The sequence below is a fragment of the Cottoperca gobio genome, chromosome 14, assembly GCF_900634415.1.
Source record: "Cottoperca gobio chromosome 14, fCotGob3.1, whole genome shotgun sequence".
Taxonomy (NCBI): Eukaryota; Metazoa; Chordata; class Actinopteri; order Perciformes; family Bovichtidae; genus Cottoperca; species Cottoperca gobio.
In genome coordinates, this window is record NC_041368.1 from 7,374,801 (window position 1) to 7,390,659 (window position 15,859).

At 43.2% G+C, this 15,859-nt stretch overlaps 1 protein-coding gene across 1 annotated transcript; it reads left to right on the forward strand.

Moving 5' to 3' along the window:
- Positions 1-90: 90 nt before the first annotated feature.
- On the forward strand, positions 91-14,878 carry LOC115018744 (uncharacterized). Its single transcript, XM_029447946.1, has 5 exons — positions 91-120; positions 8,088-8,149; positions 9,290-9,342; positions 9,398-9,469; positions 12,710-14,878. Exons 1-5 carry the CDS (start codon positions 91-93, stop codon positions 13,363-13,365), a joined length of 873 nt encoding a protein of 290 aa, XP_029303806.1. The 3' UTR covers positions 13,366-14,878.
- The last annotated feature ends 981 nt before the right edge of the window (positions 14,879-15,859 follow it).

Consider the following 15,859-nt stretch of genomic DNA (forward strand, 5'->3'; position numbering starts at 1 on the left):
CTACCATGAAGGCGCGCAGTACGATGTGAGGTGCCTCGATGCGGAGCAGACGTCGCACTGAGTTTACAGTGCCGATGTCCTGTCACACAGATGGGGGCCGACGGCAGTAAGGACAAGAAGGTGAGTTGGTAGAAATTGCTCAGGTGTGACGCACGTGGGGGATTCCCTGTTTCCATGACGATGAGTTGGTTCCCGAAATCACCAGGCAGCAACGACGGTGCCAATCCTGAATGGTTTTATTTGAACGTGGGTTTTTTTAGCAGTAAATTGAAATAACGTGTATTCAAATTGCTTAGTTAATCATCATCATTTGTAGTTTGTATTATATTTGTATTATAATTGATGCTATCACTTCAAAATGTTTTTGTTTTCTTCAAAAGTGACTGTAATCTTCACGCTTTTACTTTGAAGGCGAAATCTTACGCTTCCGGTATTGACTTCTGAAATCTATTGAGAATTGAACGATTTAAAATAACAAAATGTCCAATTTAAATTCTAACATTGCCCAGTCTCTTGTCAGCGTTCATTGTGGGGGATGCCTCATTGATAGCTGTTATTCCTGCTGTGTGACTCTATATGTGTGTCGCTTCATTTGGCTCTGGTGATAATAACCTCATGCATGGTTGATTGCACACATCTTGCACCACAGAGCATCCGATCTGTTGTGCAGCCCAGAGGGACAGGGAGGCGGGGAGAAGGGTTGTGTGACCCGGTGACTGCAGATTGCATGTAGAAGTGTTTTTTTCCTCTATTGTCACATCACAAATGAGAGCAGGAATGGTTAAGTGAAGATAATATGTTGGCCACTGCAGTTCCATTCATGCATTTAAGGGGATTTGGGTCACTTTAAGATTTAGACTGATGATTTCTGCAAATGCAATCAACAATCATACAGTGGGAAATCTTTTCTAAGAGGTAGAGGTTACAAATTCTCCCTGGCCTATGTCCAATTACTGGAGCTACAGATTTGGAAACTGAGGACATTTTGTACCATGATATTAGACATTCTTTTATGTCATATGTTTTTACATTTTTAGAATAATTCCATATTAACTTTTAAATCTTCAATCTATCTTTTTATGAGTATGTGCAACTTTAGATATCAGGTATTAATTTCTCATTGCGGATCTCTGTATCCCCTTGGCCAGGGACCTTCTGGTAATCATGTCCATATATAGATTCAAGACTTAGACAGCTTGGAGCCAAGAACCTGGCTGCTTTACTACTTTAATTTATGCTTAACTTGGACTTCTAACTTGAAACTATAAACTAATGTTTATCACATCTTCTGTATGTCCACTGCAGTGTGAATAAATGTTTTTAAGTAAGATTAATTTATCTTTGTGGAACAAAGAAGAACTTCACTTTTCAGAAACATATTGTAATCCAACAGAAGAGGAGATGTGTTTACACTGAGTAGTTCCCCAGTGTGTATATGAAGCAATGCAGATAACTTTCCCTCATTACAAACTAAATATATTTTTAAAAAGGCCTCCATGTGTCCTGCACAGCTTATACCAGCACTGTCGGCTCATGAGTTTCTGGGCTATGAACTCCAAAATGTCCAATAACAGAAGAAAGTTGCCGATTATTTTAATGATGTTTTATTTGACTGTTGCCTCTGTGTTTAGTGTCCTGTCTGTCTGTAACTTTGTAGGGTACTGTTACCATCTGATCAGGTCTTTCTTGAGAATGACACCATGTGTCTCAATGAGATTTTACCTGTATAAATAAAGGCTAAATTAAATTTTAAAAGTTGCTTTTAGCAGTGCACGCCAGCGATAATTCTTGATTGCGTAAAACAGCCTCAACACTGTCCAGTGAACAGTCCCTGGAGTTGGCTAAAACATACTGGTGAGGAAATTCATATGAAAGGGTTTTTTTCAAATGTCTTACCAGCTGCAATGCAATGCAATTTACAATGTAAATGCGTGTGTGTGCGCGTGTGTGTGTGTGTGTGTGTGTGTGTGTGTGTGTGTGTGTGTGTGTGTGTGTGTGTGTGTGTGTGTGTGTGTGTGTGTGTGTGTGTGTGTGTGTGTGTGTGTGTGTGTGTGCGTGCGTGCGTGCGTGTGTGTGTGTGCCTGCATGTGCATGTCTAAGATTAGGTTAATCTACAATCAAGCAAAGTTTGATTATGATGGAAGCAAAAATAACTAAATATCCAATTATTAACAGTTTTGACAAAAAAACCCCACGAGCAATTAGATTCATGTTAACCCTGTTATATGTGCACTTGAGATTAGACACCTTTTTCTGTCAATTTTCTTCTGTCATACAGCTTTCTTTCTTCTCTGTCAATAATAATGCAATGCTTTGTATTTTAGCTAATATTCAATGATATTGCGAACAAAGAAAACGAAAGTCAAAGCACTAACCTAGAAAACAAACATGAAATACAACAAAGAAACTCAAGTGTGTGCAGTCTTTCCACATCTAAACAGTTTGAGTGAAATTCTTTGGTGATTTTTTTTTTTTTATCCAATAAAATGTAACAAAACTCACTTGTTAGTTTGTGCACTGTTTGTTTTCTGTCAACTCTTAAAGGATTTTTACAATCGAATATAAGTTCAGCACGCATTCAGATTTGTCATCAAGGAAACAACACCTGCTCTCATTTGAAATGATGTTTAAACATTCAAAATCAGGGGCACTGGATGCAGAGGACAAGTAATGGAGGAGAGACTAATTGAGAGTGAGAGAGGGATGGGGTAAATGGATGTATGATTGATGTGAGTTGGACGCTGGGTGGGAGAGAGAGTGAAGGGGAAGCAGAAAATGAGGTAGAAGGCGTAAATTGATCCTAACCTTTTTTTTGTCATCCTGCCTTTGTTTCGGCTCATGGCCCCTCATCATCATCATCATCACCATCATTATTTTTTCCCCCATCTCTCTCTCTCCCTCTCTCTCTCTTTCTTTCTTGCCCTGTCACCAGCCCCTCTTCCCGCCCCTCTCTGTGACGCTCGCTATGCCAATCAGATCGTAACATGACATTATACCTTATCATTATACCGGTCTGCTGCTGGTGGGCAGCCCCCTAAGCTACAATGTGGGTCACAAAACAGAAACAGGTGTATGAAAGGTGCTTCAGGGGGCAGGGCATTATGTAATCTGGGGATACAGGCTTGTATCGACTACAGAAAGCACTGATGGAAAGTGATAGCGAGAGGGTATAAAAAGAGAAACAGAAGCAAAGAAAGGGAGTGAGAAAATGAGAATCACAGGAGAGGGAAAGGTAGAAAGAGATCCATGAACGCTCAAGCAGCAGAAAAACATTGTGGTCATCTGCAGATGAGTCACCTGTAGGCAACACACACACACACACACACATATGCGCACAAACACAAAAGAGACAGGCTTTGCAATCACAGCCCACAGCTGTGTTGTTACAATGCCATATTGTCTCATAAACTGCATTCACGGAATGCGTTGCATTGTCATATCTGAAACACAATCTTCTGCTGAATGCACAAGAAAAAATTAAAAGTGATGGAATTAAAAAATCAACAGGAAACTACAAAATGATTCAACCTTTTTAAAGCCTTCCTGGCAAATTTGATATATCAACCTGATGATTAACATAAACTGTCGAACAAAATGTTAATGAAAGACAGAAATTAGTCTTGAGATGGTTTACTGCCAGCATGATGTTGCTGTTCTTGTAATTAGTTCAAATAAATAACTCAACCATCTGTATCTTGTGTACATATTTCCTTCTGCTACCCTTCTGGTCCTCCTCTGGTAGATAGGGCTTGAAAAGCCTGAGTCAAATGTGCTCTGATCAACGCCACTATATCATTCAACATTATACAGACACAGAAAATTCAGATTATTCTCAAAATCAATTAATCTGCTCTTTTGTTTTTTATTCATTTCCAATTAAAAATGTCATCAAATGTCTTGTTTTGTTCGACCAAACCTCCAAACATTTAGTTTACTGTAATGCAAGACCAAGAAAACTTGGAACCATCAAATATTTAGAATTTTTTATTATAAAAATAAAAGTTGCTGATTATTTTCTGTCAATCGACAAATCATTGCAGCTCTAAAAATGACTAACAAAAGCACTTTACACTCATATCTTTACCAACCCAAACACCAACTCAGAGCAAAAAAAACAAAAGCAAGACAAAATCTGCTACAAGATTAATAAAGTATCTTGCATGTTTTTGTAAACACAAGATATTTGACGTTTTGCAAAAACCTTATGTTGGTTATGGGAGAAAACAAAGAGGAAAAAACAAACCTTGCTTGTGTGTTGATTTCTTAATCACAAATGTCTGCTTCAGCCTCCGACATTTCTTTCCTTTAGTGGCAAAGGACTTTTTTAGCAAAGCTGTATTTTAAACTGACTCATTATTCATTGGCTGTCAGATAGCGCAAGGTTACTGTAGAAGAAAAACAAAGCATTTATACTGCAGCCTGACAGGAAATCAGGTGAGCTTTCAACAGCAACATTAGCTAATTTTCAAATTGTCTGTCCATTGCTGGGTGTTAACATTATGTTACTATTTGTATGTGAAATATCACACTGTTGATATCTGCAGCAAAGTGTTTCTGACGGCCGTGTGGGTCATTTAGACACAAACAATAGGTTTCTGTTTCCTTCTTGAGGACAGAAAGATGGGAAATAAGGAGCAGATCTTGTCATCATTCATTCTAATTCTCTCTGCGTTTAACTTGCACTCTCCCGTCCTCCCCCATACCTCCCCCCAGCCAGCTTCATCTCTTTTCAAGCCTCATCACCAACACACAGCACTCCCCCCGCTCCGCCCCACCACCTCACTCCCCTCCCCAATTTCCTCCATCCACTTTCATGTCACTGAACAAGAATGAGATTAATTCAGTCCATTTGTATTAGTAGTAGCTGATTGTGCTGCTTTAGGTTCTCTAACTGCAGTAAAAAATGAAAAAAGAATTAAAAAAAATGAAATCTCTCCTTTTGAGTGGGAGCTGCTCTTCGTCGGCCATCTCCTCACACTGTGTAACCTCACCGGTGTTTTCTCCCTCTCATGCCTTCAGTCCCTCCTGTGTGAGTATGTGTGCAGCTGTACGCCTGTGCACACTTAGGCAGATTATTCTGAAGGCACTTTTTTATTCATGGGAACGTGCATCTTTTAAAGCTTTTCATATTGGGTCTATGCAACTTTCAGGAGACTGGGAAACATTCAGGTGTGAAAGACCACACGGTAGCTAATAGCTTTTTCACTGTGTTCCCATGGCAACGCTGTCAATGAGATACCTATGGATTTTTAATATGTCACTCTTATCGACAGAGTTGAAAACTTTGTATCGTTGGGAGAACAATAACAGACGAGTGGAAACGCTTGCAGTCTCTTAGTATATGACCTGGTTACAACCTGTTTTAAACTCTGTGGTTGCGACCTTTAACTGTAGAGTCTGATCACATATTTGGTCAAACTCTGTTCAAACATAATGTGTAACACATGAACAACCATCCACAAACATCCTGCCCTGGCCTCATATTGTGAATGCTAATAAGATTCATCACTCTCTCGCACATTTGATCCAAAACCAAATCAGTAGTGTCTAAAGGAGACAGAACAACAAGAGGTTTAAAACAATATAAGTTATTCTGTCGAGCATTAGATAACTTTAAAATAGATTACACTAATTACATTCAAGCATAGATTTGACATTTCATGTAAACTGCAATAAATGTATCAGAAATGGTAGTTAGTGTTACATCAAGTCATGGAGAATAAAGAAAGGCATTAAGATGTTAAGACATTAAGACATGTCCAAAGAAAGCAAGAAAACAGATTTGCAAATCTGTTGTATGTTTGTTTCTGCATCCACAATTCTCAGATGAGGAACTTTCTAAAAAATTGTCCAACAAGAAAACAAGAAGGACAGATGTCTCCATATTTTACAAAGTAGGCATATGTTCACCAGAAGAGGTCTGGACTCAGATTCCCAAAAACATCTTAAGGATTAATATGATCGTTAAATGTATTTTAGATGCGAGCGTACATTAACGAGGCACCCATTCTTAGAAGTCTAAAGGTATTTTGCAACTTGTGACCTTTAACATCCAATGAGAGTACTCCTTCCGGAAAGGAAGAGGGGCATACCTTAACAATGTTTATTTCCGCATCAAAGCCAGAATCAAGTTTACTATGTAGTCCTGTGTCTTCGTTCACTCTCCTCTAAGTCCTCTCTGTGTTTGTTCTGTCTCTGTTGTTTGCCACAAGCCTAGTTCTATATAGTGAAGAAGAATATCTGACTTGCAGCAGCTAAAACGGTCAAAATTGTATGAATCATAAAGGACAGCACGCAGAAAACTCTGACTGTTGGTCGTACATTAAGCTTTGTTTTCATACTGCACAAATTGAGTATAAAATATGTTTTTGTTTTATTCTTGGATTCAATTGCTCTTCAATTGATAGCTGGAATGGAGGTAAACGTTCCTTATGTACTGTACATTTACAGCATTCATGCCTTTACCTCAGTAATGGCTGTAACCTCCCAACTGTTTGTTTGTGTTGTGTAAATTGTAAGTGTACACATTTACAGTCCAAATATCAAAAGGTAAAAGCCAAGGTAGTGATGTGTCACACTGTGATGACACATCACTAAAGTGTGTAGTTAAGACCCGTGTGCGTGCTCAGTGTTTAGATAGAGCACATAACTTCTCTGTTATCAATCTAATTCCAAAACCAGATACTGCAAAGTTATTTTCAGCCACTTGTCAAAGCGTGTAAGGATCGATTTAAAGAGCTTAGAGACCAGCGCGTCACAAGCTGCCGCTCTGTTTTAGGTAGGTGAGGCCAGGTGCCGCTCTCCTCCTGCGACTCTCACGTCAGACCGAACATCTCCCGCTTCACTTCCTCAGACAAGGAAAAAAAAAAATAATAATCTCCAGTGGGTGAAACTGAAAGTGAGAGAAACAGGTTGCCTTCTCTGCAAGGTCAACCAGCTGCCACAGTCAATGAGCCTCTTCAGTGTAGGAGTCAACAAAGCACAGAATCACTTCCAAGCATTCGCTTGTCATATATGTAATACAGCCCTCCGACCCTATCACATGCTAACAAGAACTTATATAATAACGCCTGTGAGCTCAATGGGAGGCTTTTGTCTGAGTCATACAACATCGTCCTCAAAAACCTGTTTACCTCTGATCTTTTACAGGTAGTTTTTTTTCCTGCTCTTGCCTGTTTGAGTGGAGACACCCTTTGGTGCTGTCTGTTTGTGTTTAGCCCTGTGGACAAACCTGCAGCTTCATCAAGGGTGCTATGGAAAGGACAGTGTGTCATGAGGGACCGAGCAGCACGGTGCCGCATTGTTTTAGAGGCTGGATGAGTCACTGAAGACAAATCAGGGTTGGTGGCATTTGAGAAGGCTCGTCCATTGCATTAGGACAGCACTGTGTAAATCATGAGTGGGATTTTAACGTGTTCCCATGATGCATGTTTGAGCAGGTCAGACAAGGAATTCATTATGGCATAATGTAAGCTAATTACCTTAGAGACTCGGCGGTTACATGTTATTGTGATTGCAATTTGTTTTTGAAGGAGAATACCTCCCCTCTGCATTCAACCTTCCGCATCAAAATGAAGTTAAAATTCTCAATACATATTTATAGCAACTAGTACACAATGTGAGTGCAGCATCGCTTTGACTATTTCAAGTAATTTCTATATGACTCACCAAAGAAATTCAAAAGCTCATGCATCATCAAAAGAGCAGACAGCAAAGTCTCTTCTGCTTTAGTCATGGCTGAATTACTTCTCATCTATATCGTCATTTTTGGGTCCACGCTTCAATTATTTGTTCCTTTTAACAAAGTCTGAAATTCAAATGAGGCGCTTGACATTGTGTAGATTTAAACTGAGAATGTTTAAATCTACACAATACACACACATACACACCCTACCCCACCCCTCCCACCATCTCATTCAGGTTTCTACCACATTTTAATATAGTGCTGCTCAGTAGGGTTCAGCTTTCTCTGAGTGGCTGCCTTTGATTTCTTTTTTTGTCTGTACTGATAAAAGCAAAATTACACAAGATTGCCCACATACAATAGTGGCAACTAAAAATGCGTTCATTTTGTTTTTGACTTTCAGCATTCTACCCCCACGTTCGCCCCGTATGCGAATGTCAAGTGTATGCAGGTGACAGACTCCGAGTATAATCTGTTTCCCTCCCCGCTCCCCTTTTCTCTCTATTTCCACCTCTCCTGTGTCTCTTTGTGTCTCGCTCTCTCTCTCTCTCTCTCTGACCCCCCTCATACACACTGCCGACGTGAGATAGCAATGTCTGTGTGTCCAGTGCAGTGTGTCATGTGTGATAATGTGTGACGTACGCGTCACGTGCTAGCGGTTTTAGGGTTCCACTAGAAGCTACTTATTATTGTTATCGTTTTTAGGCATCATCATTATCAGCTGGAGCAGACGCGACGGGTCCCTCTGCGTCATTGTTTCCCTCCAAAACCCCCTAAAGCTCTAGCCGCCAAAGCTACCAACAACGTAACTAACAAAGGAGGGAAGAGAACACGTCGAAAAATCACTCTGGCACTCTTTCAACGTCCCTCCCCTCATCCATCCTCTCATCCACGGCCTGCACCCCCCCCCCCCCCACCCCAAACTGTCTCCCTTTTTTTCCATCTCTATCAAATGTTCACTTCTTTTGTCTCGTTCACTCTTTCTTATTCCATCGCACTCTATCTTTCTGCGTGACACGCTCTGCCCTCGTCCGCTCTTTCTGTCCGCCATTATCTAAACCACCCATCTCCTCATCTTTCCCTCAATTCCCCTCTCTCATAGTCATCACAACCTACACACACAGATAAACACACACCCTAACTCACACACACACCCCGTGACACTGTGCGTGCAAATCTCAACTCTCCCAGAACCTTCTTCCATGCACACACTCACCCACTACCCCCCCACCACCACCACCTTCTACTCCCTACAAACCCCCCTACTCCCCCCCACCCTAATCCTAATCACACCACCGCCACCGTCATCAGCCCTTATCTCACTCGACCAAATCTGCTGTGACTCAAAACAATTTCCTCTCATTTGTGATTTTACTGCCCACCCCCGCCTCCTACACCTCCATCAAACCACCTACCCCTTCCAATAAGCCCTCTCTACCTCCTCAATACCCCATCGCTTCCCATCAGGCGCGAACCCCACCCAAACGCACATGCACACAAACACAAACACATATACAAATGCACTCACGTACACACACTCTGACTGGTCGCCATTAAGAATGACGGCTGATCATGTGTAAGCGGTGACTTGCCACTGTCATCCAGTGGAGCCCGAGAAGAACTGCAGTGTGACGTCACGGCGGACGCCGAACCCGCTGGTTGGTGGAACATATTTACGTGTGTGTGTGTGTGTGATTCTGTGCGTGTGGTTAGGATGGGGGAGCAGGAGGAATACAATTTGGTGGGTGGGTGGACCCGGTGGGCCTTGCTGCATCACTGAACCAGGTAAATGAATGAGAGCCTACACTAGGTGTCACCCCCTTCCTCTCCCGTTAGCCTCCGCTAATTTCTTTTTCTCTTCTCTGCTCTTCCCTTCTCCTGTTGGCCCCCGGGGCAAAGAAAACTGTTGAAACTGCAAAAATGAACTGAGTGTTTGACAATATGTTCGACAGTATGTTGCAGGGATGCTTGGCTGTGTTAACTGTAATCAGCTGAAGGAGAAAGAAATGTTTATATTATTTGATTAAATGATCAGAAATCCATTCAAAGTTCAGTGAAGCAACCTGAAATTTTTGAGCGTTTGAATTTCAACAAGAGCAAAACAGCACCACCCGATGGAAGGCTCTCATAGCCGCAACCAGAGAGCGGAACCTCACTGAGAGGTGTTACTATGGGAGAAGGAATATACATTGAGGAGGTGACAGGATACATACATGTGTGCTGTTCTACAGGGACAGACTCACAGAGTGATTCACCTCAGTGAGGGGAAATAAATCTCTGAGTGAGACACACAACATCGGTTCTTTTTCTCTGCAGTCATGAAATAGTTTGACAGCCGACAGCAAAAGAGTTTGTTAGTTTTCATCAGAAGATCTAAAACCAGGATTATTCTGAACCAGTTGAGCAATAACTGTGCTGTTTGGTGCTGAGCAGGTAGAGATCTATGGAGCTAAACAACGAGCAGAACCTCGTTATGGAGCTCAGTAAAGCCAGGTGATAATTCTCTGTAGGTTAAACACTACAAGCGAACCCTTTCACTTTGTAACATTGTTTTCATATTTTTTTGGTACATTGTTATTGTGAAATATAAGTTATAGTCCCTTTAAAGCTGCTCTAATCAATATTTTTATTTTAGCAAGGAGTCTGATGATTATGTTTAATGTAAATGCGGTTACTAGTGTAGTAAGAAATCTGCAGAGAATGATCACCCGCCTCTACAGATACCTCACAGTATCATTTTATTATTTTAACCTCTACGTTACATGACTAGTGGAATGAGGGGGCCCTGATGACAGCGTTCCGGCATGGCCTCTGTGGCGGAATCAAGGATGAGCTGGCAGCTCTCAGTGACCGCCTCGGATGATAGGCCCTTGGGACAGGGTACTGTGACTCATATTTCCTCTCCTGTTGTCTTGTCTATTTTTGGCAATCATCACGAAAAGATTCAGTTTAATCTTATTCATTCTCCCGAGTTCCCTGTTGTGCTAGGGTTCCCCTGGTTATCTCACCACAGCCCTCACATCAATTGGTCTTCAAGAACTGTGGTTGAGTGGGGTCCCAATTGCAAGTCCTCCTGTCTCCTTACTAGAGCTGTGCCTCCAGCCCCTAAGCTTCCTAGCTCTCTCGAGTTGTCCCGAGTCCCCTCAGAGTACCACGACCTAGCTGAGGTATTTAGCAAGAGGAGGGCCACTTCCCTGCCCCCTCATAGGCCCTTTGACTGTGCCATTGATCTCCTTCCAGGCTCTTTCCCTACACGAGGTAGGATCTTCTCCCTGTCACCCGCCGAGACACAAGCTATGGAGGATTATATCAAGGACTCCCTGACTGCTGGGATCATTCGCCCCTCGTCCTCCCCTGCTGGTGCCGGATTCTTTTTTGTTGGGAAGAAAGACGGCGGCCTCAGGCCATGCATAGATTACAGGGGGTTAAACAAGATCACGGTGAGGAACCGTTACCCCTTGCCTTTAATGACCACTGCTTTTGAACTCCTCCAAGGGGCAACCGTCTTCACCAAATTGGACCTCCGTAACGCCTACCATTTGGTCCGGGTCAGGGAGGGTGACGAGTGGAAGACGGCGTTCAACACACCAACGGGCCACTACGAGTACTTAGTGATGCCGTTTGGCTTAACCAACGCCCCGGCAGTGTTCCAGGCACTCATCAACGAGGTATTGAGAGAGACGTTGAACCGTTTTGTCTTTGTTTATTTGGATGACATTTTGATTTTCTCCAAGTCCCTCCATGAACATGTCCATCATGTCAGAGTCGTCCTCCAGCGCCTGTTGGAAAGCCACCTCTTTGTCAAACCTGAGAAGTGTGAATTCCTTACCCGACCCCTCCCTCCCCTTCATGGTTGAGGTGGACGCCTCGGATGTGGCAGTGGGGGCTGTGCTCTCCCAGCGTCCGGCTGATGGCAAACTCCATCCCTGTGCCTTCTTCTCTGCTCACCTTTCACCTGCTGAGAGGAACTATGATGTTGGAGATCGTGAGCTCCTGGCTATCAAGATGGCTTTGGAGGAGTGATGCCACTGGCTGGAGGGGGCCCAACACCCTTTTGTTGTTTGGACCGACCACAAAAACCTGGAGTACATTCAGGGGGCCAAACGTCTCAACCCCAGGCAGGTAAGGTGGGCCCTTTTTTTAATAGATTTGATTTTGTTTTGTCCTTCCGCCCCGGTTCAAAGAACCAGAAGCCTGATGCACTCTCTAGACTGTTTCACGGGTCAGATGGTGAGAGAGTTCCAGTACCCATCCTCCCGAGCTCGAGGATTGTGGCTCCTGTCCGGTGGGGAGTCGAGTCACTGGTTTGCCAGGCCCAGAAGAAGGAGCCAGACCCCGGGAATGGACCCTCCAACCGGGTATTTGTCCCAACTGTGGTGCGATCCAGAGTTCTGCAGTGGGGGCACTCTTCACGCCTTACCAGCCACCCGGGAGCACGCAGGACTCTGGAGTTTGTTAAGAGGCGGTTCTGGTGGCCTGGCATGAATGCGGATGTGAGGTCCTTTGTTGCTGCTTGCTCTGTCTGTGCCCAGAGTAAGAGCGCCCGTGCCCCGCCTCATGGTTTCCTTCATCCTCTACCCATCCCCAAGCGGCCCTGGTCCCACATCTCCTTGGACTTTGTTACAGGCCTCTCCCCCTCTCAGGGAAACACAGTCATTTTGGTTATTGTCGACCGCTTTTCCAAGGCGTGTCGGGTCGTTCCCCTGCCCAAACTCCCTTCAGCACTAGAGACCGCCGAGGCTGTGTGCCATAACGTCTTCAGGTTCTTTGGTCTCCCCCTGGATGTGGTCTCGGATCGTGGGCCCCAGTTTACCGCGCAGTTTTGGAGGGCCTTCTGCAAGTTGATTGGGGCCACGGTCAGTCTCTCCTCCGGGTTCCATCCTGAGTCCAATGGTCAGACTGAGAGGCTAAATCAGGACCTGGAAACCACCCTCCGATGCCTGGCCTCCTCCAATCCATCATCATGGAGCAGGTTTGTGATCTGGGCTGAATATGCACATAATACCTTGTGTTCTTCTGCTACAGGTCTCAGTCCCTTCGAGTGCCAGTTTGGTTTTCAGCCTCCACTCTTCCCTGACCAAGAGACTGATGTGGGTGTTCCCTCGGCCCAGAGCTTTGTCCGACGGTGCAGGCGGGTCTGGCGCAAGGCCCGGTCTACCCTGCAGCGGTCCGCACGCCAGTACCAGCGCCATGCCAACCGCCGCCGCAAACCTACACTACCGCTACGTCCGGGGCAGAGGGTCTATCTGTCAACACGGGATCTTCCTCTACGGGTGGAGTCCCGCAAGCTGGCGCCACGGTTCGTGGGGCCCTTCAAGATCTTGAGGAGGATCAACCCAGTTGCTTACCGTCTCCAACTTCCCCGGTCCATGCGGGTCAATCCCACCTTCCACGTCTCTCGCCTACGCCCTGTCGCCACAAGTGCTTTGGTCCCTCCAGCTAAACCCCCTCCGCCCCCCAGAATCGTTGATGGTGGTCCTGCTTATTCAATCCACCGCCTAATGGATTCTCGCCGGGTGGGGAGGGGCCTTCAATACCTGGTGGACTGGGAGGGCTATGGTCCTGAGGAGCGGTCCTGGGTCCCGTCTCGGCATGTTCTCGATCCGGGCCACCGTTCATTTCTGTGTGTCATGTGCTTGTCTTTATTGTTTCATTGGTTGCACCTGTTCCTTGTTTGCTAGCCTTTATAAGCTGCCTGTTTTGATCCGTCTCTTGAAGTGTCCGTTATTGTGCCCTTGTTTCGAGTTCCTTAGTTAACTGCCTTTTTGCTCTTTAGCTCTTGAGATCCTTTTGCTGCCTGCTTTTCGTATATCCTCTGTTGATCCTGTTTTTGCCCAGACTTTACCTGTTAGTTGTCTGGAGGTATTTTGAGTTTTGTCCTGCCACCTGTTTGCTCTAAAAGTAAAGACTCCTTTTCTAACCCACTCCAAGCCTGTGTCTGTCTCTGCAAGTGAGCCTATCACCCCTGGGTAGTACAGTGGTAGAGAGTCTGCCTACCACGCAAGAGACCAGGGTTCGATTCCCAACAGACCCTGTCATGTTCACTCTGTAGGAGCAGATAACTAGCAATCTCATGCTTCACAGTCATAGCCTGCTCACAAATATAGAATTCCCCCCTGTTAACAGCTAACAATTAACCTTGTGCGATTTTCAGAAATACTTACATGTATGATGTTTCTCTACAAATCCATTAAAAGCAATGGTTTGACATTTTGGGAAATACGGTTATTCGAGTTAAATGAGAACATCAATACAACTAATCTGTAGCTGAAAGAATAATTATTTAGTCCTGTTGTATTCAGGCCACAGTCAGGCCCTCCTAAAGGGATTTGTTTTGTTTGTTGGTCAAGTCTAACCACTTCATATTTTGGCAGATTCATTTCAGAAGGTAATAACTTCAAAAGAGCTTTCACCTTACGGGTATCCATAAAAGTCTCCACTCTGGCCTGTACGAAGCTACTACACTCACCAACTGACATCAGAACTGCAACAGATTGATGTTTGCAACAGTCCCATAAAAAACATGCATATTAATTTATCGTTATTCAACATGTAAATCAGGCCTGATTCTTACATGGTTACATCCTCGTCTGAGCTTCAGTGACAGTGACAATGTCACAGGCTCCTCACAGAGACACGCTCACCTCCAGAGACTGCAATCAGTAACATGCTGTGGCATCATTAACAAGTGACTGTTTAAAGATCTGCTGTCAGTATCTTCAGACTAGAACTTGTGATACAGTGGCTTAGGGAATCTCATATTAACTTATTGGTCGTGTTGCCATGCAGCACAAAAGCGTACCAGAAAGTCAGTTAAATCATGGCTGCAGTTAATGCTATTGCATATTATTTTAGTAAAGCAGTCCAGAAATACTTGTTACTGCTTTTACCTGAATAATCATCATTACATATGACTTGTGTTATGTGACAAAAATCCGTGTTTGCCTCTTCTCCCAGGTGGAAATAAAAATCAAGCACTTCGGCATTTTGTTTGACCTCAATATATGATGTCATACTCTGTACATCAGTGATTGGTCAGTGTCATATTGAAGGGCTGTCCATAAACAACAGTGGCATCATTTTACTGTGTGAACTGTGAAAAATGTAAAGGCCTGTTTCTGTCACATTTAGTAGTTAAACCTTAGCGGAGTCTTTTGAGTTCCTATATGCACTAAAGCAATAAGAACATCAATATTAGCCCACCTTTCCCAACTCATAGTACTACACCTTCCTTCACAAATCAAAATGCCATTTCAAGTCTAAAATATAAGTGAATTTATAATATGATCACTATATCACAAACTAGTTTTAAGTCTATGGGTTTCAAATTGAAGTAAAACTGGTCGCTTCAGTAGTCCCCTCACCATGGCACTTTAATTTACTGATCTCTGTCAACCTCAGTGATGTGGATTTAATGGAATATGATGGAATCTAAATCTGGGTTTGGTGCTTCTTCCTTCTTCTGTGCAGTTTCATTTACACAATGGGCCTCATACAGGAAGTGATATAAGAACAAATGTTATTTTTCTTCATATAGATAATTTGTTCCTATTTTGTAAGTACCCATTGATTTCTGGGTTTCACCAATGTTTTCTTATTTTATTTTTTATTTTCTCTTAGGTAAAAGAACATTTTATGAATGGTCGAGAGCAAAAAACATCTTGTTTTTTCAGTCAAATAGTTTGTCCAACACAAGGAACATTTGAGGAGCATCCATAAAAAATCCATGAATATTATATTATCAATTTAGATTATTATGTATGTATTATTATTATTATGCTTTAGAGTTATTATGATTTGATTATTTAAATGTGTGTGTGCTACAGAAATAGTATTGGTCCAATAATACCAGTTAAGACAGTAAAAACTCTTGGAGGATGATATTGCGTACCTTCAGCTTTTGAATGGCTTACAAAATGCTCTGGCTTTTTGATAACCTGTAGCGCCAATACTGACGCTCTGAAATTGATTTAACAGTACCTCAATTTCACTACAGCTGAAGTTCTTCTTCTTACAGCCAGAGTATTTGCACACGGCACCACACCTGCCCTTATATAGTGTATAGGGGGTGTAATCTATGCCAATAATAAACAATCAGCGACATACCTCCCGTTTATGATCAAGTGGGGCTCATCATTCAGCACACCTAAGAGCAGATTTGGATGGTTAGGAATA